The sequence below is a fragment of the Suricata suricatta genome, chromosome 16, assembly GCF_006229205.1.
Source record: "Suricata suricatta isolate VVHF042 chromosome 16, meerkat_22Aug2017_6uvM2_HiC, whole genome shotgun sequence".
Taxonomy (NCBI): domain Eukaryota; kingdom Metazoa; phylum Chordata; class Mammalia; order Carnivora; family Herpestidae; genus Suricata; species Suricata suricatta.
In genome coordinates, this window is record NC_043715.1 from 27296263 (window position 1) to 27321867 (window position 25605).

General features: G+C 48.4%; 1 protein-coding gene across 1 annotated transcript in view; it reads left to right on the plus strand.

Annotated features, from left to right (window-relative positions):
* Positions 1-5961: 5961 nt before the first annotated feature.
* CES1 (carboxylesterase 1) overlaps positions 5962-25605 on the plus strand; it is a 67735-nt gene continuing 48091 nt past the window's right edge. Inside the window, 9 exon segments of the mRNA XM_029925817.1 lie at positions 5962-6087; positions 7281-7413; positions 10550-10703; positions 12464-12568; positions 14324-14428; positions 15732-15816; positions 15819-15868; positions 18811-18879; positions 21460-21604. Of these exon segments, the coding sequence (XP_029781677.1) occupies positions 6069-6087; positions 7281-7413; positions 10550-10703; positions 12464-12568; positions 14324-14428; positions 15732-15816; positions 15819-15868; positions 18811-18879; positions 21460-21604 (865 nt within the window). The 5' untranslated portion in view covers positions 5962-6068.

Sequence of the window (25605 nt, forward strand, 5' to 3'; positions counted from 1 at the left end):
ATTGATAGTCAAGTTAGTAGTGGGAATGCGAATGGTACAAACTGTGAAGTTACAAGGTCAGTGGCTAAACACCAAGACTCACTGAAGAAGCTGTGATTGATACATAAACGGAAAAGACATTTTTGTCGAGGAGGAAGGCAATCCTATTCACAGCTAATTAAGAAGCAAGAGGGACCAGAAAAGCAAAGCTCTAAGGAGTCCAGGAGAATCTAGGAAAGGTTCTTGAAAGCGGTGGGTGTTGAACTGAGCTTTAAAGGGTAAGAAGCCAGAGAAGAAAGGCGTCAGCCATTGTGTAGGGCGGGGGGTTGTACAGTAAGACACAGGCGAACACTGTTGAAAGAGCAATGGTATAGAGAATTCATCTTATTTCCGACAGAGTTACAGGGCAGGGACAATCTTTTTGGTGGCATCTAAGGAGGGCAGTCGTGGGGAGACAGCCTAAGTCTCAGGCTGTAGACGAACTGGGTATTGCAGACCTTCGTTGGCAGGGAGATGCCATGTTGAGCTGGCAAACTTTGTGCCTTCAGAGTCGCTTACTTGCCCTGCCAGCAACCTTTTTCCTCATCTCAGAAACTTGTCTACCTCTCCAGGCTCTGGGTTCTTCGACTCATAGTCAAGCCTGGAAACCTCATTCGTGCTTGGGGGTCTGGAATTTATAACCCTAAAATGTCTGCACAAATGTTATTATAACACGGGAACACTGAGGTGCAGAGGAAAGAACGGATTTGCTCAAGAACACCCTTGATTCTGAGGACGAGTCAAGATAGAACCTGGGTCTCTGCAAATGGTCTCAAGGTCATGGGCAAGAGCATGCAGCTACTTAGGACAGCCACACCAGGAAGGATCCGCTTGGAAAGGCAGGGGGAAAAGTTGCCCTTTTTTTTGGACAGCTTTTTAAAAAGCCATGGCGCGGGGGTGCTGGGGCAGTGTCTTAACAAGCTAGGGTTAGATTCCAATCTAGCAAATACCACTGACCACCTACTCTATGGCCTGGACCCAAGCTAAGGGCCTTGATGTCTCAAAAGCTATAAGTACTTGAACCTAGCAGAAACCAGCATGTCTATACATAGGATTTGGTGTGCTTAATGTTTAACCTAAATGGGTAAAATCTGCAAGCACACCAGACACATTTTGAAATTTCCATCCCAACCCCCATTCCTCTCCCAGGATTTGTGGTCACTTCAGAGGTGGGCAGTCTGAACATCTAGACATCTGGCATAGGTAGTCCCTCTCTTCCTTACCTCTCAACATCATGCGTAGGGCCTGCTCCCCACAGCCACTCACTGGGTTTCAGGGGCAATTTGAGGGGTCTTCAAGGTTTATTTGAACCGTAAGTGATTTTTGCTGAATTAAGAATCAAAGCTTCAGAAAGGACTCCACTCAAGTCCTGTTTCCCCAATTCCTGGCACTGTGGGTGGCATATCAGAAATGGAGCTTCACCCCATTGGGGTGAAAGATGTTATTTAGTGGAGGACTTCTATTCTGCAAAGGTTTATAGAGCACCTGCCTTTAGCAAAATGCATCAGGAAGCCCCTTGCTCTGACCTTGAGGAAGCCTTTCCTTGCCTGTTGTGCAGAGCTCTGTATCCAGCAGGCTCCTAATACGTGCTTGTGACAACACTGCTTCTCTCAGGAGCTAACTACTCTGGGAAACCTGTGCATTAGACGGATGCTTCCCCATCACTATGGACTCAATTCCTGCCCCCATATCTCCAGGGGGGCAGAGCAAAAAAACACAATATCAAGAAGTACTCCCAGATAATTCTGACTCTACCCACCCAGCCCCAAGCATTTGGAGAACCCCATCCTGGGCCCTTTACCCTGAGGGCAGTGTGGACCCTGCTGGGAGCAGGATGGTGATGCTTCTGGGTCCTGAGCCGGATCTTCTGTGACCCACCAGCCCAACTGCGAGAACCCAGAATGTTAAGGACAGGCTCCAACAGAACTGTGTATAGTAACTTCACCTCTTTGGCTTGTCTCCCCGTTTTTACATGGGGTGCTGGGTCTAGATCAGAATTGCAGCCAGTGTAAATACTGCATTGAGCTTATGTCATGACTTTTAAGAATTGAGGCCTCAGGTAAAAATCGAGAGAGATCATACACTTCTGGTTTGGTGAACCTACATTGTCATAAGCCAAATGTTTACTGGAGTTGAGAAGCCATTGCCCCTTTAAGACCGGGCATGTGCTATCCCGCTTTCCAGGGTCCACTCTGCTTCCCATCGATCTCTCTTGGCCAGCTTCACTCACTGCTTGTTTGCTGCCTTCCTGGCCCCTGTGGGCATCAGAGCTGAGGTTTTAGACTTACCTGATCCCAAATGTCTTTTCTATTTGTATCATCCCAAGAGCCCAGAGCCTACCATATTATCCTTCACCAGCTCACTAGTTAATCATCAGCTTCTCCTTATGTAATTCAGAACAGGAAAGTCTTGCTTGGCCAATCCTCTGCCCATCTTGGTCTGATGCTTTTCTCCATCAGCCCTGCACCGTGTGTCTGCCTGCTCAACATTTGTCTCCTAACAAGAAGCCCCTTCTTATTCCTGACTGAAGCTCTGTGAGGCCAGCCACGGCTCTGGATGTGTGGGAAGTTCATGCAGGCCAGCTGGATGAGCGGGGTGGGGGCGCACCTGGGCTGGACCCTGCTCTGGGCTGCTTGGGTCCTTGCAGCAGTTACCACCAGTGAGACACCCAGTGGGAGAGGAGGGCCCTCAGAAGATGGGAGTGGAGGGATTTTCTTTCTTGGAGGATTTTCTACTAGTGCAAAACAAACTTATTTCTCAGAGGTCTCATGGCTCATGGAAAGCCATGTAATAACCTTAGGACACCTGACCGATGTCCTGGTGTTACTGAAAGCCCCCTGACGGAGTCTCCGTTGTGAGCGTGGGTATTGCACAGAAGACCCAGGTCCTATCCCTGGGGTTCTCATACCTGGGGTGCTTGCAGGGCCCTCTGTCCTGGGCACTGGGGAGGGGTGTAGGACGGAGTCCATGCTTTGTAGTACTGGCTGCCCGGACAGGACTTTCACTATTACATGACGTTAGAGCAGGAAGCACCAAGGCACCTGAGTCCTGCTAAGTAAATAGTTGCACAGTGAACTTCTCAATGCTCTATAGTCTATGTGGAAACCAAGAAGCTTGCACTCTTGGTTGCCCGAAATGTCACCCTCCTCTCCTGGAGGTGGATGACCTAATGTCAGGTGGCACCTGCGTGGACTTTTTATTTTCATTGACATCTACTTATTTTCCTGCATATTCAAAACTCATCAAAAGCACAGTTCCGTAGATGTTAATGCTTAGGAATCCTCTAGGTAAGATTTTTAAAGTTTCTTAAGATTTAATATTAAGAAAAGTTAAAAAGCTAGTAGTCAGGGGATGCACAGACATGCCAGCCAATGTGCTAGTGGGTATGAAAATGACCAACATGTGGGGGGGTCTGGGTCAGATGACTTTGTGGGACCCCAGGATCTGTGGAGCCTGGCGTCTGTCAGCTCCAGAGTAAGAGAAATCTGTGCTGCAGAAGGGGAAGGCTGCTTGTTCCCCTAGGTGACCGGAAACTTTTGTGGGTCGGTGCTGTGCTCCTAGTTGAAACTAAGTCAGTATTCTGATGCCGGTGGCAATCTTGAAAGAAGGAGTGGACGTGGGTTCATTGAGAGGGAGTCTAGATACTTCCTGTCACACAGTGCCTGGGCCAACGAAGAGTACCCCTATGGAGGGGGGCTCCTAGCTGGGCTTATTCTGGTTCTCTGCCCAGCCAGCATCTGACTTGTCCCTGTGTGTCCCCTCGGGGCCAGCTGCTGACGCACCAGTGAGGAGCACCAGGCTGGGATGGGTCCGGGGCAAGCAAACCACCGTGCTGGGAAGCGCCGTGCCTGTGAATGTATTCCTTGGGATCCCCTATGCTGCACCCCCTCTAGGGCCGCTACGATTTAAGCAACCAAAGGCTGCATTGCCCTGGAATGACTTCCAAGATGCCACGTCCTACCCTAAATTGTAAGAGCAGGCTCGGTCCCATGGGTGGAATGTGAGCTGGGAGTGGGGACGGAGCACTGAGGGGGAGTAAAGGTCATGCAGCCCCCTGGGGAAGGTGGAGGAACAGAGAGGAGGAACAGGGGCTACAGAAGTAGACAAGGGCTCCAGGAACCCCGTGGCTCCCCGGCCGGCTGACCAGCAGAATCGCTGGTGGTGGGTTCAGAGCATGCAAATTCCTCGGGTCCCTTTGTGAACTTCCTAAATTGGAATCCCCAGAAATCCAGAAAGGTCTCTAGGGATTCGTGGACCAATCAGGTTTGGGGGCCACTGTGACGGACTTCCTGAGTCTCTGTCCAGGTGTCCCTGTCACCTCTGACCCAGGCTTGGTCTCCAGGATCCAGACTGGCTGAGGGCTTTAGGGTGAAGAACCACCGGCAAGAGATTTCAACTCTAGACCTCTGTGCCCAGTGCAGGGAAAGCCATAAACACCCGTGGAACACACGAGTGTGCCCCGGGTCAGGAGCTCCCAGTCACCCACCTGAGGTGGGTGAATCCTGAGGAGGACTTGAGCCTAGGTTGAGAGGGAGGCTTGAAAATCCCCAAGAATCTTCTGACACTTAGATTTTGTGACGTCCTCAGATTGGGCCATACTGGTTCCTGGCCATGAGGTCCCAAGCAGAAGGAGTACCCTGGTGCCAGAAAGTGCCTTAAGCCACAAAGAAGTCCCCATGTGGCCCAGGGACTGAGGACACTAAGCTGAAACTCATCTGTTCATTCATTCAGTTATTTGTTCAACTAATATCCATTAAGAGCCAGCTCAGTAACGTCCTCTCTCCTAGGCTCTGGCGGACACCACAGTGGGTTGGTTACAGCTGCGCTGAAGGAAGCTGGGGGCTGGGGGGGTGGTAGGGGTGGAAATGACAACAATTAAAATATAGAGTGACAAGGGCAACCTTAGGGCATCAGAAGGGTGCTGGGAAGGAACCACCTAACCCCACCTTGAGGGGAGGTCAGAGGTGCCTGTACTGAAAGCAGTGTGGCCCTGATTTCTGATAAACAACATACAAAAGGGCAAAAAGGCATAAGCACTTGTCTGGGGGTAAATTTGCAGTGATGGCTTCCCACCACCTAATCTGTACACTATTTTATTTAAAAAAAATTAACATTAATGCAGCTCTGAGTACGGTAGAAATCACATATATAGATTCCCTCAATCTAATTGTATAGCAAGCAGGCTCAGTACTCGGGGCTATGAAGTACTGAGGTGATTAAAACAGAGTCCTAGGCTTTTAGCTGTTCACAGTTGAGTCGGGGAAGATTTTAACACCCATGTATAAGCCTAGGAGAACTTCTAAGAAAGAACACAACTTGTATGAGTGTTTCTAAAGAAGAACTGTGGAGAAATCCCAGAAGACTTCTTGAAGGAGGTGGCACTTGCACTGAATCTGAAAGAAAGGAAAGAACATGAGCAGATATGAAGAGAGAACAGTCTGGGCACAGGGACCAACTTGAGCAAAGGTTTGGACCCAGGAATCTCCTTGCACATCTACCTCCATTGGTTCCTGGTAGAAAAGCCTAGAAAAGTCCTTTAGCTCCTCCGAGTGCAGAAAAAGGAGCTGCTAAAGCTAAACTCTTGATGATGCAACCCAGTGTCTTGCCCTCTAGTCTGGGGAATTGTTGACCCTTCTTGAATCTCTGTGTGTGTCTGGATCATGGTAGTAGGTATAGGCATGGGTAGGTGCTGGAGGTCAATGGTACAGTTATTCTGTACAACGTGCTTTCCTACCCCAAAACCAGATCGGAAAGAATTACAGTTTTATTCTTTGTTTGTGCCACTGTGGCAGGGCCAGGAGATGATTAGACTTTGTACCCATAGCTCGTCTGCTCAGACACAGGAGGCCAGGCGCCCCCTGCTGTCACAGGACCTGGCCCCTCCCAGGCAAGTGTGCTGACAGCAACTCGGGATTTTTACTTTTTTTTTTCTCCAAGATGCTTCCAGAACTTGGAGTGGCTGGTCTCCTATCAACACACTCTCAAGGTGCATTACCCCAGACTGGAAGTGTCCGAAGACTGCCTGTACCTTAACATCTACGCACTAGCCCATGTGGACAACGGCTCCCTGTAAGGCTGCCTGCCATGGGGGTTGGGGTGGGGGCTCCAGCCAGCAGGTTCTTGGCCAGGGACCCAGGCAGAGTGGCTGGGTGTCTAGGATCCAACCTACCCCCTGTTGGGTACAAGGGCTGTGTAATCATTTGACGCACCAATAATTTTACATACACCCACCAATTTTCTGTTTACAACGAGGACAGGTAATAACAAATAATAAGTATTTCATTTAAGAATGTAAAGTGTCTCTGTGTAAGTGAGTAGGAAAGCCATCTTCTCTCCCCCATGCCACTGCCGTGAGAGACTTCTCTGTCAGACCGTAGCAACAACATACACTGAGCACTGACGGTGTGCCAGTCTCATTTAGCCCCCACAGCAGTCGTGGGTGAGGATGACTGAACCCATTGTACAGATTGAGAAGATGAGGCAGAAGGAAAGCATAAATGACTTGTACACACGGGTGACTGGAAGGTCCCGTATCAAAGTCAGTGCTTTGTCTGGTTCTCCTTTTTCCTCTGGGGCTTTATTCTTTTTCCTGGCCCAAGACTTGTAGTCCCTAACACGACCTTAAAAAGGAGAATGATAAAGATTTATTAGTTAGTATATGAATCATGACAGTACCATGTGAATGTTTTATGTTGCCCACTTCCAATTTTTCTAATTGACATAGTAAAGTTTTCACATTTCCCTTCCTGTTTTCTCTCTCCTTGCTTCTCTTCTCTCTGTAGGTAGTGGAAAGAGTTAAGTTAAAATGGTTTAAGTGGATTTTGCTCTCCAAATTATAACGATTACAATGGCTTAGAATGATTTCTGTCTTCCTGTGGGTCACAAGACCAATGATATTTGGTTAATATTTTCTGAGCCCTTGAGATTGTTCTAAGAACTTAAATGTAGAATCTTGTTGAAATCTCATGATAACCCAGAAATGAGATACTTTCATTCTTCACATTTTACAGAGGAGAAAAATGAGCCTCAGAGAGGTTAAATAATCTGCCCAATGCCACACAGCTTGTCCGTGGCAGAGCTCGGAATCAAACCCAGGCCTACTTGCTTACCCCTTGGCCTTCTTCAAAAGATAAAATCTCTGCTGCTGTTTACAAAGGAAAGGGAGACAGTTCTATTTCCCTAAAGAAGGAAGGTCCCAAATGTATGGGGAGGGGATGTGAATGCCTGGCAGGCCAATGGGAGAGCCCCGCCTCCTTCCGCAGGTCATGGTGTGGCTGCCCGGGGGCATCTTCGAGACTGGCTCAGCCTCCCTTTTCCACGGGTCGCCCTGGCTGCCTATGAGGACGTGCTGATTGTGACTACCCAGTACCGGCTAGGAATATTTGGTTTTTTCAGGTGAGTGTCCCTGAGAGACTGACACCCCAGGTACCCAAGTCATAGCTGTATGGCAGCCATCGGGGATTCAGTGCCCAGTTGCGTAAGGAAGAATGAGACTTCACTGACCTTGAATAACTGTGTCCCAAAGTAGGTCATCTTTGCAGCTATGACAGATTAGCTCCCAAGGCTTGGTGGCTTTACACAATAACAATCTCTTTCTCACTCAAGTAAGGTCCAAGTGAGTGATCCTGACTGACAGGCATCTTTCCACGTGGTCAGTCATGGACCCGGCTCCTTCCATCTTGTGACTCTGCCCTCCTTTAGGGGCCTACACCTTCCAGCAGGTGGATGAAGGGCAGGGAAGATCCTGCAAGGGAGTCTTTTTGGGTCAGCCTGGAGGGGGCGCTCATCACTCTTATTCACTGACAGCTCAGCCACATGGCCATGCCCGACCACGGGGAGCTGGAGGAGCGTAGCTCCGAGGTGTGCCTTGGAAGTTGAGGAAGCAGGGTGGGTGAGAGCCACAAGGGCTCCTCAGATGCTCCCCGAGAGTCATCACTCCATCGTGCTGGCCTGCCTGTCCGCAGTGAGATCCAGCATGCATCCGGCCTTCGCCGTGAGCCAGGCGTGGTGCCGTGAGCTCGCCATACACGTTTGCAGCTCTCCCCCGGAGTCATGCTACCAGAAGCGTACTGTTGTTACTCCCATCCTGCCGTTGAAAACTGGAGGCACAGAGAGGTGAAGCAACTTCCCAGAGCTCACTGAGCAGAGCTTGAGAACTTTTGTTATCCTACTTAGAACATAGCAGAAACCAAGCCCTGGGCAGGGGGTAGTGTGAGCCAAGAGGGACAGTGAGAGGCCACCAGCAGGGACTTCAGGGAAGGCCTCTGTGAGTCCGGTGTGATCCTGCTCCCAAGGAGGCTCTCCGGGCTGCGGGGGGGGGGGGGGGAGCAACACAGGCCCGCAGCCATCCATGCTCCCACGCAGGACGTGGCACCGAGGGCACCAGGTGGCGCCAGGCAGTGGGGCTTCGAGGAATCAAGGAGGCTTCTTGAGAGAGGCAGCCCCTCGTTGTCACAAGGCTGGCTTTGAGAGGAGGGGGCGGGGACGAGCATACTTGGCTGAAGGGGTGCCTGAGCCAAAGCTGGGAAGTGTGGAAGGAAATGTAGCAGCACCCGGGCCTGGAACAATATTTGCGAACCGTGCTTTGGGCCTGTGGCCCCGGGCTGGGGCTCTGGGCCCGCAGTGGGGACACGGAGGGCTGAGAGGGACCAGAGAGGTTCCGCTTTCAGCTGCACTGTACGTTGGCGTTCTGCAGAAGATTCCTCTGGCAGAAAGGTTTCCAAAAATGGTTTCTAAAGTCTGGGTTCTAGTAGGCAGGCAGATGAGATGGCAAGAGATGGCTGTGGAAAGGGAGGCACTCGCTTGGAAAGGCCTTGAATGCCAGGCCACGCTTAGAGGCTGAGGGACGGAAGGGTGCACCTCTCAGAGCGGCATTTCAGGAAGGTCACTCCAGAGCAGGGGGAGGCAGGGCTACGGGTGCCCAGGCTGCAGATGGGGAGTCTGGCCGGGAGGCTACACCACAGCCTTGACGCAGGTCTCGGGGATGCAGCAGGTTGGCAGCTGAATAACTCAAGGGATTGCAGGGTTTTTTTTTTTTAATGTTTATTTATTTATTTTTGAGAGAGAGAGAGTGAGCAGAGGAGAGGCAGAGAGGAAAGAGAGAGAGAATCCCAGATAGGCTGTGCACTGTCAGTGCAGAGCCCCAGGCAGGGCTTGAATTTATGAACCGTGAGATTGTGACCTGAGCCAAAATCAAAATGGAGATGCTTAACCGACTGAGCCACCCAGTCTCCCCTGATGGGAAGCAGATTAAGTGACTTGTCCAAGGTCACCTAAATCATAAGTGATTAGACTATGAATCTAGATAAATGGAAATGCAAGGAGAGGAGCTGAGGTAAAAGCTACAATGGGATGGAGGTGAAACAGGCAGGTCTTGGCTCCTGACCAGATGTGGGGGTGGTGGGAGAGAGAAGGCAGAGAAGGAGCCGGCCCAAGGGTCATGGACAGGCATAGGGGACTAACAGGAGGGGCAGGGAAGGGCCTGGGGAATGGAGGGGAGTAGAATGTGATCCCAGGGTCCATAGCAGAATGATGTTTTGGTCTAGGTATTTCTCTGGTTCTGTAGTGTCTTCCCTTGGTTCCCCTTTAATTGTCCCCCCATCCCTGGGAAAGATGCTATCCCACAGGGGTAGCAACATGCAGGCATGGTTAGGAGTGCGGGCTCTGGGACCAGACTGGTTGGGTTGGAATTCCAAACCTGCAGCTTTCTACCTCTTAGGCGAGAGATCTGCCCTCTCTGTGTGTGGATTTCCTGTCCGTGAGGAGACTGCAGTGTCCTTAGGGCATGTTCCTAGATTTTCTGGCGGGGAGACAGAGCCACAGCCCAAAGCACTTCCCAGCAGAGAGGGTGTGTGGAGTGGAAGAATAAATGTCCCAGTGTCTCAATGTCCCACCCTCAAACCCCCAGCAAGGGCCTCCCACTGAGCGCACAAGGACGGGGAGCCTGGGTAATGCACTGCATCCAGGTCAGCCTTTTGGGAGAGGGCAGAGAAGGGTGGAGAGGGGACTCAAGGGGGTAAAGGAGAAAGACCGGCACCACCTGCCTCACAGGTCAGGAAGGTCATAGGAGCATCAACGATACAGCCCTCAGGACAGCTTATTGCCACTGCCCGGTTATTACCATTATTAGCCACAAGTCCTTCACTGGAAGTTCTGTGCCCAGGGAGGGCTTGCTTTCTGGAGCAGACTAACTCTTGGGAGCAGGACTTTTCTGGAATCTACGGATTCAAGGGAGCCTATGAATACCCTCAAATTGCACTTATAAAATTGTGCATTTTTCTGGAGTGCATAGCTTTCATCAAATCTTTTTTCATCAAAACAAAAACAAAAACAAAAAACAAAAAGCACCACCCCAAATCTTACCAGAGGATAAGAATCAAGTCCAGTTTTCCCCACAGCCCTGGGCCTCCAACCCTCAGCCCTTGACCACCATGGGCGTGGCTACCCTCCCACAGCCTCCGCCTCCAACTCCTTGAGCAGCAGGAAGCAGACTGACGCCCACTGAGTTTCCTCGCCTGCCTTCTTGCCTCAGCACAGGGGAAGAGCACGCCCGCGGGAACTGGGCCTTCATGGACCAGATGGCCGCCCTCACCTGGGTCCAGGAGAACATCAAGTTCTTCGGTGGGGACCCACGCTCTGTGACCATCTTCAGAGAGTCCTCGGGAGCCGTGAGCATTTCCAGCCTTGTGAGTTCTTCTCTCTGGGGGTTGAACAAACCTTGGTGGGGGAGGTTACAAAAATGAGGACCATGAATCACTTATAGCTGACCGGTGCTCTCATGTCAAACAAACACTTTTGTACACATTGTCTCTCTCGAGCCCCACAGAGAGAGTGAGGGGCTCTCTGTCATTTTGTGGACAGGAGCTGGCATCAGGAAGAGGTTAAATGAATTGCCCAAGATCATATCCTGAGTCATGGTTTGAAGAAAAATCCCTTTTATTAATGTTCTTTATTTATTTTTGAGAGACAGAGAGAGATCCCTGCGTGAGCAGGGGAGGGTCAGAGAGAGAGGGAGACACAGAATCTGAAGCAGCCTCCAGGCTCTGAGCTAGCTGTCAGCACAGAGTCCGACATGGGGCTCGAACCCACGAACCGTGAGATCATGACCTGAGCAGAAGCTGGACACTTAACCGACAGAGCCACCCAGGTGCCTCTGAAGAAAAATCCCTTATATTTATAGAGTCAAAGCCCTGGTGTCTAATTCCCAAGACTGGTAATTACTTGTTAAATAAAAAAGTTCAGCTAAAACTTAAAAAAAAAAAAAGGATGCGTATAACATTCAAACAGAGAGTGTACATTTCTCTACCAGTGGTTTGGTATATGGTGTGGTATCTTTCCAATGTTGGTCTGCTGCCTAGAGGTCCAACATGGCTCTCTGGCATAAACCACCCATCGGACTCATAGTCCTCTAATTATGGTTTCAGCTTCTTCACAGTGAGCATGGACTTTACAAGACGTGTGCTTTGTAGTCTGTGAATGAGGTGCATTTATGGAATTTTCTGCTCCCCGCCCCCCGCACTGCCACCCAACATATTTTACCCTTACCTTGTTCATACCTAATTTGCCAACAATATTTTTCAGCTACTTGCCTTTATCACAGGTTTCTTTCCCCAAACATAGTTTTGTTTTCTTTTTTTACATGCATACTTCACTGGTTCCCATGATATTTCATGGATTATGTAATTGCAGTAGCAAGTGTAACCGACCAAATAAGTTGGGAAGCGAACACACCTCCCTCTTGTCCAGAAATTGGTGGGAATAGAAGCCTGTAGTGTTGGTAGAAAACAGCCCACCAGCTCCGAGTGACGGGTACCCCCAGGGCCTCAGTTAAGTTAACAGGTGAATCACAGAAGTCAGTTACATCGAAGTGGGTTAAGAGAGCTTCCGCTCTATAGCACTTGACAATATACAAGATCTTTTTGTATCTTCGAAATAATTCAGCAAGGTGAATTATAATAACTCAACTTTACATATGTGATGACAGCCCCCGTTGTGTGGGTGCATGCTGTTTGACCAGGCATTGTGCAAAGCCTTCCATATTTGTTACTTCTGCTCTATGCAACAATTCTGTGATATGCGCTCCATTTTTCCTTCCAGTTTTACAAGACATAAATTGACGCTCAGAAATACAAAACAATTTTCCCAAGATTCCCCCAGCTAGGAAGTGAAGGAGCTAGCCAGCAATCACACACCAGGATGTTTGACCTCAAAGTTCCTGAGGAACCTGGGGCTCAGACAGGTTAAATAATTTGTCCACTTCTCCGTGGCTAGTCCTTGAATCCCCAAACTAGGGCACTTTTTTGTTTGTTTGTTTGTTTTCTGTAAGCAAAGAGCTTTTAAGGAGGCCTCCTGGGAAGGTTTCTTTAAGGAAAGGCAGGTGGTGTGTGTGCTGGATTGTGAGTCCCCTGCATAACTTCTCCTGGTCTCCTGTGTGCTCTCTCTCCAGATTCTGTCCCCCAGGGCCAATGGCTTATTCCACAAAGCAATCATGGAGAGCAGGGTGGCCATCGTCCCTGTCCAGAAACTCCCTGATGATGAGAGGGATGAGAATGTAGGTATATTGCTGACCCCTCTCCTCTACTTGGTCAGGGGGAATGTGGCCAGGTGTCGACAGACCATGTACTGGGCTGTCCTACTGGCCACAGCCAAAGAATCTGATGCTGGCCAAGGCGAACCTCACTGCTCCATAGGAGGCCTGGTTCTACAGGAAATAGGTCCCCAGTGAAATGCTGTCGGTGTGCATGACAGTGTGTGTGTTCATGAGTGTCTGTGTGATTGTTCTGACATCTTATTCATTATTCTTCACTTGGGATGTATAACTCAGTCCCCTGTGTTATATACAGCTCATCTCCTCCACCTGCTCCGTTCTACCTAGAGTACTATGTTGAAAAAGATTTCGAGGCTGTTTGCAATTCAGTGGGAAATAACACTGTGACTGATTCTTGTTGCCTGGCATGAGTTTGTGAGGGGCGGTGAGGCATATACCCCAGACTTTTGTCCTCTGTCAGCTTGTTCTGGTGCTCTCCCAGACAGCGAGGACTGGAGACCAAGGTCTCTATATCTTCCGTGTCCCAGCATAACACCTAGAGCATATTAGCGGACTATTGATGTTTGCTGAATGAATGAGTTAACAAATGAGCTGATTCAGTCAATGAATATTAAGCACGGGGCTGTGGGGCCACCTCCTGGGGACTGTGCATTATACTGGTGCATTTGCTTACACACCTGATGGAAAATAACAATGCACACCAAGAGCAGAGACATGGAGTTATAATATTGTAAAAATACTCTCAATACACGGGGCATATTGATTTGGGGAACGCCATATATTGACTCTCAGTCTGTGTGTGTGTTTGTGCATTTAGCACACGTACCCTGAGTGTCCATTGTCCTCCCAGCTCCATGTTAGGACTTGTGGGTTTACAAATGGGAAGGGCTACGCTGACTTCTGAAGACCATAGTCATTTTATGACGAGGGTTTTTAACCTGGAATCCATGGCTGGTTGACAGGTGGTCCTTGAGCTCCTACAGTTATACGTTGTCTGCAGATTCTATGTTTGTGCATTTTCCCAGGGAGAGGGTTTGTAGTTTTCACTGGATTCTCAGAGCGTTCATGACCCCCAGACACTTAGGGGCCATCGCTTTCAAGGGATAAGCTCCCATGGAAAACTCAATGAGTGGGCAAGGCGGGTGTAGGAAAAGGCTAGGTCAAGAAGATGGGAATCCTTGAGGTAACAGGAAATCGAAGGAGGAAGGAGTTCATGGGGACTGCAGTGGTCTGAAAGGACATCCCGGAGGAGGTAGGGGTGAGTGGAACTGATGTGAGACAGAAAAAGCTGCTCAGGGTATTCTAGGCCGTGGTGGGGGTGAGGCTTAACAGAGCTGACAAGCTGACACTGATCCAAAGTCACGCCTCAGCTGACAATTAAATCATGTTTGCGAAGCTGCTCGTCACGCTCGGGGCTCCTGGCTCCAGTCAGCATCCCGGAGTGGGGCTTCTGGGCTCAGCGGGACAGACTGCCGGCAGAGGAACACCATAGGATTTCTCCGACACTGGTGTCTCTGTGACCAGGGATCTTGACTCTGTTCCTTAGCCATAGGCTGACACGCCACCTCCCCCACTCCAGCAGTTGCTAAAGATGACAAGGAGGGTCAGGCAAGAGAATAAAGAGGCACAGTGCCAGCCTGTCCTCAGGGGCTGGGGAAGGGCAGCCGGCTTCATGTATGAAGGATCAAGGACTCTTCAATTTTCATTTTCTTGGCGACTTTAGTGCTGTGCTCTGACCTGGTCCTTCTCTGGCAACAGTTGCAGGTGCTTGCAAACGATTGTGGTTGCAACGCATCAAACTCCGCTGCGCTGCTGAGGTGCCTGAGGGCAAGATCCGCCAAGGAGTTGTTGGGCATCAGCCAGGTGACGAGGGGCAGGAGGGCTTGGGGGCAGGGTTGTGCTTGGAATGGAAAGGCAGATGAATCCCACCGCTCTTACTTACTTTGATTTGGGCCCTGGAAAGATGGAGGGTGGGATTCATAGTAGTGGCTGTAGAATGTATAGAACCATGAGAGGTCATTTAAGGAACTTGATGGGCAAGGGGGGCTGCTTAGCCAGGAGAAGAGCCAGGAAAACACAAAGGTTGTCTTTAAGTCACTGGGAAGAGGGACTCCCCGTGTTCCACACGCTGCCAGAAGCTAAAGTCAGGGTCAAGAGCAGGGGTTCTGTTAGGAAGCCATTTTGGCTTGATATAACCAGGAAATTTCTAAAAGCTCTGAAAAAGGGCCAGCTCCTTTAAATGGTAGTGAGACACCCACCTCTGTAGCTATGCAAGAAAAATCTAGATGACCACTGACAAATTTCAGTCACCTTGTGCTTTTTGGGTCCCTTCCAATCTTGAGAGCTTCCGATGGTCCTTGGAAAAGTGACGTCATTACCTGTCAGATTCCCACATTTGTTAAATAGTTCATTGGCATGGATGAAGGGTCCGATGTGAGTTGTGCTGCAGTCTGGGAGCTGGATAACAAGCCCTTGACCCGATGGAGTGCGAAAGGTCTTCTGAGTGCTCCCTGTCATCCCCACTCCCAAACAGAGACCCAAAAAAGCCATCCATAGAGCCAGGTGTTTCTTCCTGAGACCCCAGAAAAACGCTCAACCAGATCAAAGGCACAGTGCTGAGGGGGACATCTCAGGAAGATGCTCATACTAATCCCCACTATTCCGGCCATTCCCCCATCCCCGCTCTGCCTATTGCATTTGGACAGTGGTCCTCAAACCCGAGCAGGCATCAGATTCACCTGGAGGGCTTATCAAAACAAGCCGACTCAGTTGCACCCCCAGAGTTTCATATTCAGTAGGCCTGGGTTGGGGCCTGAGACTTTGTTTCTAACAAGTTCCCAGGTGATATGCTGATGCTGCTAGTCAAGGACTCATACTTTGAAAATCACTGTTATAGGCTATTGCCTTTCTTAGTAGATGCTATTTATTGTCTTCATTTAGCAGATGAGGAAAGTGAGGCACAAAGAACTTGAACCCCTTTGCCTAAGAAAGTGCAGGGCTGGCTGGGCAGAACTGATATGCTGGGAGGGGCCAGAGGTGGCTTTTTCCTTTCTTAATGTAGTTTGACCCCTGGGCAGTGGGTTGGCCCTCCTTGGCTAGGGGCCTGGGCACAGCGGGGTTCGTGAACAGAAACAGATGCTGATTTTTCTCTTCTTCCTTATTTCAGAAAATCAACACTTTCACTCTAGTGGTTGATGGTTTTTTCTTTCCTGATGAGCCTCTAGACCTATTGATTCAAAAAAAATTTAATTCAGTTCTATCATCGGAGTCGATAACCACGAGTGCGGCTTCCTGCTGCCCAGGGTAAGGATCCCAGCTGCCCTTCCTGTAGCTGGCTCGGCGGGGAGGCAGCCGTGTGCCCCCCAGCTGAGCACTGCCATCAGTGACACCAAGTGCGGTGCGGGAGCCCCGCGGCCAAGGACACGGTGCCCCGTCCTCTCTCTGAGGGAGGTAGCTGAGACCGAGGGCAGCCGTGGTCAGCGTCTGCCCTGCCCCTCTTACAAGGTTCATGGAGAAAAAACAACTCTATCACAAAAGTGAGAGAGGATGGATTCATTTGAGCTTTGTTCAAAACATTACAAATAATTGTTTCAAATGACCACAGCTACTACTTCAACGATGAATTTCATGCAGGCTTGAAAAATCTTCAGGCCTTTACATTTTCACGTCCGGTTATGGCATTTTGACTTCCAAGAATGCTCTCCGGGCATGTATAAGTTGCAAAGTCATTGAATTGTTTTATTCATTCAACGAGTATGAAGGGGACCTTTGCTTTAAGCTCTGCACGCTGGTAAAAGGCAAGCATTCAACAGCCAGCTAGTCACTCGGCTCCAGGTTTCTGCAAGCTCACGTCCTACTGGGGAGGGCCAGATGAAATGCGAGGTTGAAAAGATGGTTTCAGAAGGTGTTGCTAGGAAGGACATGAACTGGTGAGAGAAGGTCTTCACGGAGGGGAAGGGGTGGTCAGGAAAGGCTTCTCTGCGGAGGGAGTATTTGTGCTCAGGCTGGGTGCTCAGAAGGGGCCATGATTTCCTGACCCTGCCATTTTAAGAAGACCCTCCTGATTGGAAATAAACTTTTCGTCTGTCCTCAGAAGGGGAGGAGTGCTCAAATCCAGGATACCATAACAGCTCCATCATGGAGACCAAGCTCCTTGTTTTACGCTGAGGGAAATGTGGTTATGAAATACAGAGGCTTGTCCCGGTTCAAGGCTAGTTGGTGGCTCTTTAGAACCAGAACCCTGAGTCCGTTGGGCTATTAAAGGCCTGCTCTGCCATTGTGAACGTGACTTACAGAGCAATGTTTTGGGGTCGGTGGGAGCGGGGATCTTTCTCCTCGTGTTGTAAATGAGGCATCTGAGTCAGACTGAGGCATCAGTAGGCCTTTCGGTTCTGCCAGGTCTGTGCTAGAAAGAAGGCAGGCGCCGCTGATGACAGCCACTACCACCAGCACCACTGCCACCAGGCCTGAGGGCTACTCGCGCCAAGCCCACACCATCTGTGCAACTACTTGCAAATGGGCATTGTTATTCCTGGCTTTTCAGTTAAAGACACTTAGCCTCAGATAGGCTAAAATTCCTTCCCCAAGGCTCCCAGCTGGGGGAGGAGACCGTGGTGTATAACTTCTTCATGCATTTAGGCTCTGCCATTAAATGTTGGGTTCTCTGTTAACCCGCTGTGTGACCCTAAGTGGAGTGCCCAACCTCTCTGAACCTCCGTTCCTTAATCTGTGAGATAGTGCTGATCTTACCGCCTGCTTCACAAGTACACAACAGTAAATGTTAGATATTGGAATTATTCAAGTGACAGAATGAGAATTGGTGCCCAGGTCTGCATAGCTCAAGAGCCTGTCTCGCTGTGGATATTTCATGGAACCTTGCAGTGACATCCGCTGCTGGTCATCGGAGACCATCGGAAATCCTCCAAAACCAAGTCTCAGCTGCTGAACGTATAGAGAGGTTCTTAGTGGTTGAGATATACTTGTGGATAAACTGAATGATTCCAGAGCTTCTCTCAGATTCCAGGAGACAGAGATGTTTAAATATTTACCCTAGCGATTTATTATGTCAAGATTTTCAGCAGAAAATGTCAAAAGGAAATTCATTTGAAAAGTGAAGCGTATTTCTAACCTCTTGTGTTTCTAAGCTGTAATACTGGCCAGGGAGGGGTCATTTAGCAAGTAATTAATCATAGATCTAACTATATGCCAAGCATAGCCTCTGTTCTTTTTAAAAAAATATTTATTTATTTATTTTGAGAGAGAGAGTGCATGCATGTGTGACCAGGGGAGGGGCAGAGAGAGAATCTCATGCAGACCCAGCACTGCTAGTCAGCAAGGAGCCCGATGTGGGGCTCCATCTCACGAACTGTGAGATCCTGACCTGAGCCGAAATCCAGAGTTGGACATTTAACCAACTGAGCCACCCGGGCGTCCACACAGATCCTATATTCTTAGCCACCAGTCTTGCTGCCTTGCTGGCTGTCTGCAAACTGCTGGCTTCTCAGGGACCCTGATTGTAAAAGTCTCTGGAAAGAGGGCAGGAAATCACTAGCTTGAGATTTTTCTGGCCTCTCTTTGAACGTGGTGTCAAAGCCAAGCTGTGGCCTGTATTAGTTTCCCAGGCCGTGGCTTAAACAACAGACACTTATTTTCTCAAGTTCCAGGCACTGAAGTCCAAGATCAAGGTGTCAGCAGGTTCAATTTCTTCTGGAGCCCCCCTCCTTGGCTTGCATGAGACCATCTTCTCCCTGTGTCCCCACATGGCCTTTCCCCTGTATGCGCACTCCCCGGTGTCTCTGTCTGTCAGAATTTCTTCTTCCTGTAAGGACACCAATCAGGTTGGATTAGGGACCAACTAATATCCTCCCTTTCATTTTATCACTTCTTGAAAAACCTGGTCTCCACTTTATCACAGTCTAAGGTACTGGGGATTAGGTCTTCAACATGGAAATGGCGGTCGGGGGGACACATGTCAGCTCATAACATGGTCTTTCCACAGGGCAGCCACTCGGGCCCCACAAGACCACAGGTATGGCAGGGAATGGCTGCCTTTTAGCAAATGTGAGAAGAGACTTCATTGCTCCAACCTGCTGAGGCCACTCCTGTGTGTCGCCCTTGGGGGCTGAATGGGGTCCTGCTCTTCCCAGCCTCCCCTCTAAAAGGCAGGCACCTCAGCCCTCAGAGAGACCACTTTCCCTTCTGGTGACCTGAGGTGCTCACAGAGATCGCCCTGCTTGTCTCCACAGATGGAGTCTCCTGAGATCCCCGGGGGCTTCAACAGGTCTCTGACCCTGCACTTGATACACCAGGTCCTGGTAAGTGGGCTGAGGCAACCGTGACTCCTCAGAGATTCACCTATTTAACAAACCTCCTTGGGTCACACTCAACAGTAGGGGCTGAGGCTACAGCCATTCCTCATTCGCTCATTCAGTGAATCTTTGCCAAGCAGATAACCACAGTCCCTTATAGTCACAATCTCAAAATCCAAGACGCTCTGAAGAGCAGCCCGAGGGGCAGCCGAACCTTCCCTAGCTGACACGTGGCCATGGGTCTTTTTTGTCTCATCCACTTCATTCATTCATGTGCTTCTCTGATGACGTAAGTAATGTGGGGGCTGGAGCAGCCGCCCCCAGAGCACGGGACATAATATGCAGCCTCTGTACCACATTATTTATCCGCAGTCAGCGAAGTTTTGAATTCTGAAACACTCCCGGAACTAAGCACCCGTATTCACTACATGCCAGCCAGGCACTGTATTAGGCTCTAGTGAGACCCAGGACCATGACTCAACCACTTATTCATACACTCCCTGCACAGATAGATCAGTATCAGGTCTTAAGCCAGATGCTAGCTGTAGAAGTGGATTCCTTTCTCTTCTTCCCTCCTTCTGGCTGTAAACATTTATCCAGTGTGAACTCTGTAGCAAAGTCCTTTCATACACTTATTCATTGACTGGATGCTTGTGGAGGGCCCAGCGCCTCCCGAGGCACTGAGGTACGGTGACAAGCGGGCACTCCCTTTATGCTGGCAGAGCCTGGAGACCGGGGGGTGGATGGAATGAGGAGGCCCTTCACTAGTGTCTACAAACCAGAGCAGAGGAATGTTCGAGGCCTTGCGTTGCGCACAGGAGGAAGCGGGTGGCTCTCTCAGGGGAGAAGAGCCTTGACCAATGAGTTAGGTTTTTCTGGCTGGTAGAGGAACAGGGGCCAGGGGAGCTGGAGGTCCAAGGTGGAGGACCTAAGGTTAGAAGCAGAGGAGCGTGGTGAGGTCAGCTGCAGGGGCAGGCTGCAGTAGAGGAGGGTGCTTGCAGCTGTTACATGCTCTGAAAGGAATGTGCAAGTCATCCCAGGGGCTGGGAACAGAGGAAGATTCGATTTCCATTTTGGAAAGAGCCCTCTGACCACAGAGTGGGCCAGACTGGAGGCAGAGGATCCCTCAGGCCCCAGGCCCAGAGGGAATGTTTGATGGGTCTTGGTTATCTAGTGATGCAAACTGGGATTAAGATTTGAAAGATATTTAAAATATATAAGTCAGGCAGTGAGACCTCACAGGCTGAAATGGAGATGGCCTCATGGAGGAGGAGAGGTCACTGATCTGGTTTAGGGAAGGGGGCATTTCAAGAGGAGTAGGTCTCTTGAGCCAGGTCCCAGGAGTGGGAAGTTGGCTTTGTGGGGAGGTGCAGGAGGGCTGGAAGGGCATGCAGTCCCTCCTAGGTGGCAGAGCAAGGACTTTTCCCATGATTAAGTTGTTCTCTGATGCAGAAGGCATAGCCTTGCTCTAGAATCCAAGAGGTCTGTACTGTGAGTATCCCACTGGGGACCACTAGAGGGTACCCGGAGCATCTGTACCCACCTTGGATACCTTGAGCACCTAAGGGTCTGCTGATCATACAGTCCAAGTCACAGGTACTTGCACCAGAGCCTGGACTTGCTCTGGGCCTGATTCAAAGCACTCAGCCTTCAGAGGACCTGATGCATGACGAGTCTGAGCAGTGAGTGCTCCCTGTTGTGCTCTATACTGCCTCCAGATTCCAAAGAAACATCTACAGGGCCATGCCTGTGTTCATGTTGGGGGCTGGGGGCAGTGGTTGAGGTGCCATAACTTGTGCCAACACTCCCCAGATCCCCAAGAACATCACCTGTATCTTCATGAAGTTTACTTTGCACCCTCTGGCATTTGTGCTGGGGGCAAGTTGAGGGATTGAAGACTGGGAGGGAGCCCAGTGTCAGGTCAAGAAGGCATGGAATGCCCTGTTAAGGGATTTGGCAAGAGGTCTTGAGGGAAACCAACAGAACAGAAGACTTGCTCTGTGTCGGAGCATGTTTCTTTCTTCATATCTCACGTGATCCTCCACACAGCCTGTTTTTTATACATGAGGGAACGCAACTCCAAGAGACAGCTAGCTCGGATCGCAAAGGACTGGAGGCATTGCTACTTCCAGAAGCTGGCCCCCTGGGTGTGGGACCTGTGTAGGCACAAAGCTCTACACTCAGAAGAGTTCTATACTTGGTTGAATGCCATGTTGTCACCATCTTGAAATAGGTATCATTTTTGAACAAGGGTGCCCTGAAAACCATGTAGCTAGTTGTGCCCAGGGATGGCTGTTTCTGGAACATCTCAGAGAGGCATGTGCACTGTGATTAGGAGCATGAAACTTGGCTGCAAGTAGATTTGTGAAAGAATCACGGTTGTACTGGTTTGGACAACCACTTAACCTTCCCAAACCTCAGAGCCCTCATCTGTGAAATGGAACTAATTTTGATATTTGCATCAGGGGGGTCACTGTGTGGATTAAATGAGACAATGCCTGTAAAGACCTCCGAATCATATCTGCCCAGGCAAATGCTTAATGGAGGTGGCTGACCTGGATCTCCTGTGGCCATGATTTTTTTCAGCACATCCCCACCCAGTATGTGCACCTTGTGGCTGATCAATATTTCTACAAGCATTCCCCAACTGAGATACGAGATAGTTTTCTGGACTTGCTTGGAGATGTGCTCTTTGTGGTCCTTGGGGTGCTCACAGCTCGGTATCACAGAGGTAAGTCTCTGAGCACTCCCCCCTGTCCCGCCACAGCAGGGTCACAGCCCAGCAAGGCCAGTGGCTGCAGGATCTCTTGTTGCTCAAGGATTGGCCCTGCTCCACCCTTCTGTTCCCTCAGAGAGAAGGGGTTCCCAAGGAGGTCTGGGATGTAACCCTGCATGCTGACCTTTGCAATGGCTGTGCCTTTCAGAGTCCAGGGACGTTGATCTGTTCTTGTACTTTCTGCTTCTTCTCTTTCTTCAGGATCATGCAGAAAATTCCCACATCCTCATAATTTTGTTCCCCAGATTCCTTTCTCTGAAAGTTTCTTCCCAAACATTTTAGCTATAAGGAGTAGTGGAGGAATCAAAAAGAGAGTATTACTTATGGAGACACAAACCTTGTTTCCCTCCTTACCCCTGCCCTGCCCTTATTCTTTCTCTTTCTCTTCCATTTCCCTTTCCTTCTACTTCCACATTTTTTAAAATCAAGAGCCTACTATGTTCCTGAAAGTATTGTGGTCCCTAAAGTTACATCACAGAAAATAACAAAGACACCATGAAACTCCCATCTTAGTTGGGGAGGCTAAGAAACAAGTAAAGATAGAATATCTATGTATTAGATGGTAATACAAGTAAAATAAAACAGGGCAAGGGGAGCAGTTGTAGGACACTGTGGGATTCTGTATCAAAAGGTCTGCAAAGGTGGCAAGGGAATGAGGACCAAGAATGGACTCGTGAATTTGGGGACACAGAGGCCACTGGTGACCTTGACAGGAACTATTGTGATAAGATCACTGGGGTAAAAGACTGGTTAAAACAGGTCCAAGAGAAAATGAGAAAACTGATCTCCAGAGAATACACTCCCAATCTCAAATTTTCATGAGTGGGTTTGGAGAAATGAATGAATTGATTTTAAAAATCTACGTGGAGGGGCAAGGATGGCCAGAACAATCTTGAACAAGAATACCAAAGTTAGGGGACTTAAAAGTTATCTGATTTCAAGTGTCATTTTTGAGTACAGTAATTAAGAAAGTATGGTGTTGGCTGAAGAATAGACAAATAGAACAGAGTGGAGAGTCCAGAAAATAGACAATGAACCAGTTTTTGACAGAAGTGCTGAGATAATTCAATGGAGGAAGGAAATTCTGTTCAAAAAACAGAGCTGGAATGACTGGATCTCTATGTAGAAAAGGTGAACCTCTAACTCACACTATACACAAAAATCAATGTGAGGTGAGTTATAGACCCACATGTAAAAGGTCAAATTGTACTTAAGCAAAATAATTTTTTCTCATAAAAAAAACACTATTAACAATGTTAGCAAAAATGGAGGAGGCACTCCAAATCTGTCCCACCACAAAAGCAGTGAAAACACTGGCCAGTACTATCAGAATCAATTTTGTCAGAACTCTGGAAATAAATCAAGGGTTTAGAGCAAGCATAGGAACATTTAATCAAGATGTGGACCCCGGAGTCTAGGTGAGAGGGTTTGTGGCATTTTAACTTACTCTGCACCGTTTCCTGCCACCAGCTAGGCGAGGGCCTTAAGAACAGCAGCCCATGTTTATAGTATGGGCTCTTAGTGCTGGAGGGAGAAAATGGACCTTATTCTCAGAGTCGTGGTTGTTTGCTTTGACCTGTCTGGTGGCTCCCTAAACGACTAAGCTAAAAGGGCTTGCTTTTATTTCACCTAACACAGAGCTCTCTCGGGGATTAGACACCTACCTGGAGGGCATTTTTCATAAACATTTAATAGTAAGTGCATTTGCTGCTACCACCAGGGGCAACGGATAACAGTTGGAATAAAAGACAGTACTTGGGAGGAAAAGCTGGACAATGAGATGCTCTGGAAATAAAGGCTTGGAAAGCTTCCCACGTACCTGGGAATTTAGAGGAACTCATGCATATTCAGAGTGGGGAGCATGCTCAGAAAAGGCCTGAGATGGCCCTAGGCTGTCATATCTGGCTGACCTGCAGGCTCTGCTCAAACAGACAATGCAGAGTAAGTAAGAGTTGTACACTGTCTGGCTGAGTGTTGAGGGAAGCTCCAACACACAGGCCCTGCCCGTCTTCAAAGACTGGAAGATTCTGCTTGTTTGTTCGAGGCATCTGCGAAAACCTCAGCTGACCCCAAAATTATTTGTTGACCACTGAGATAACAGGAGAAAGACTTTGGGGGCCACACGTGACCAGGAATAGTCAAAAGTAGGACAGGAACGTTTCCAAACCAACAAACGACCATAACTACAACAACCAGTAACAGCAAACCATGGGAAGGAGGTAGAATCTGATGTTCAGAGTTGCCACATTATAATATTCAAAATCTCCAGTTTTCAACAAAACATTACAAGGCATGCAAAGAAATGGGAAAGAATGGCCCATAGACAGGAAAAGAATTAATAGAAACTGTCCCTGAAGAACTCCAGACATCGGATTTACTAAAGACTTTAAACCAACTATTAAATATGCTCAAATAGCTAAAGGAAACCACATATAAAAAATTAAAGGAAACCATGAGAATGATGTTTCACCACATAGAGAAACAATAAAGAAAATTTATAAAACTATAAGAAGGACCAAATAGACATTCTGGCATTGAAAAATACACCTGGGATGGAAAATTCACTAGAGGGACTCCATGGCAAATTTGAGCACAGAGAAGAAGTAAACAGAGAACTTGGACACAAAACCATAGCGATTACCCAATGTGAGGATCAGAAAGGAAAAGGAATGAAGAAAAATGAACAGAGCTCAAGAGGCCTGAGGAACACCATCAAACTTCCCAACACATGCATGATAGGACTTCCAGATGGAGAGGAGAGAGAAAAGAGGTAAATATAATATTAAAAAAGTAATTATCAAAATGTCTCAAATAGGATGAAAGATGTAAATATTCATGTACCTGAATTTCAGTGACTCCCACGTAGGAGGAAACTCAAAGAGATATACATAGAGACACATTACAATCAATCAAAAACCAAAAACAGAAATTCCTGAAAGAGGTAAGAGAGAATAGACTGATGATGTACAAAGTAGTCCCTCAATAAGAGTAACAGTGGATTTTTCAACAGAAACCACAGAGGCCAGAATGGCATATTCAAAGTACTGGGGGGAGAAAGAAGAGCACCTGCCAACCAAGACTTCCATATCTGTCAGAACTATCCTGGAAAATGAAGGAGTAATCTAAACATTCCCAGATAAACAAAACCTGAGAGAGTTCATCACTAGTAAACCTGCCTAGTAAGAAATGATAGAGGGAGTCCCTAAGGCTGAAACAAAAGGACACCGGAGTGTATCTCAAACCCACGAGAAGAAAAAAGAACATCACTAAAGGTACTCACATTACTTAAGTTTACTTATAGAAGTCAGTATTAATTTAGTTTTTGTTCTACAATGTCTCTTTTCTTCCTGCGTGATTTAGAAGACAAGTGTAAAGAACAATAATTATAAATCTATGTTCTGACATACAGTGACAACAGTATGAAGGCACAGAGCTATAAAGAGGGAGAGTTTTTGTACACTACTGAGACAAAGTTGGTATTAATTTGAAATACATTATTATAAATTACTATGTTAATTGTAATCCCTTCGATTAGGGTAACCACTTAGAAAAATAACTGCAAATCTGTATAGTAAAAGAAACAAGAGGGGAATCAAACTGGTACACTTGAAAATATTATCTGACACAAAAGAAGGCAGTGATGGAAGAACTGAAGAATAAAAAATATATAAGACATATTGGGGAACAAATAGTAAGATGGCAGAAATAAGTCCTTCCTAATCAGTAATTTCACTAAATATAAATGGATTCTCTCAAAAGGCAGAGATTGCAGAATGAATGGATTATAAAAACATAGTCCAACTGTATGCTGTCTACCAGAGACTCACTTTAGAACTAAAGATACAGGGGCGCCTGGGTGGCTCAGTCGGTTAAGCCTCCAGCTTCGGCTCAGGTCAGATCTCACGTTCGTGGGTTCGAGCCTCGCGTCAGGCTCTGTGCTGACAGCTAGCTCAGAG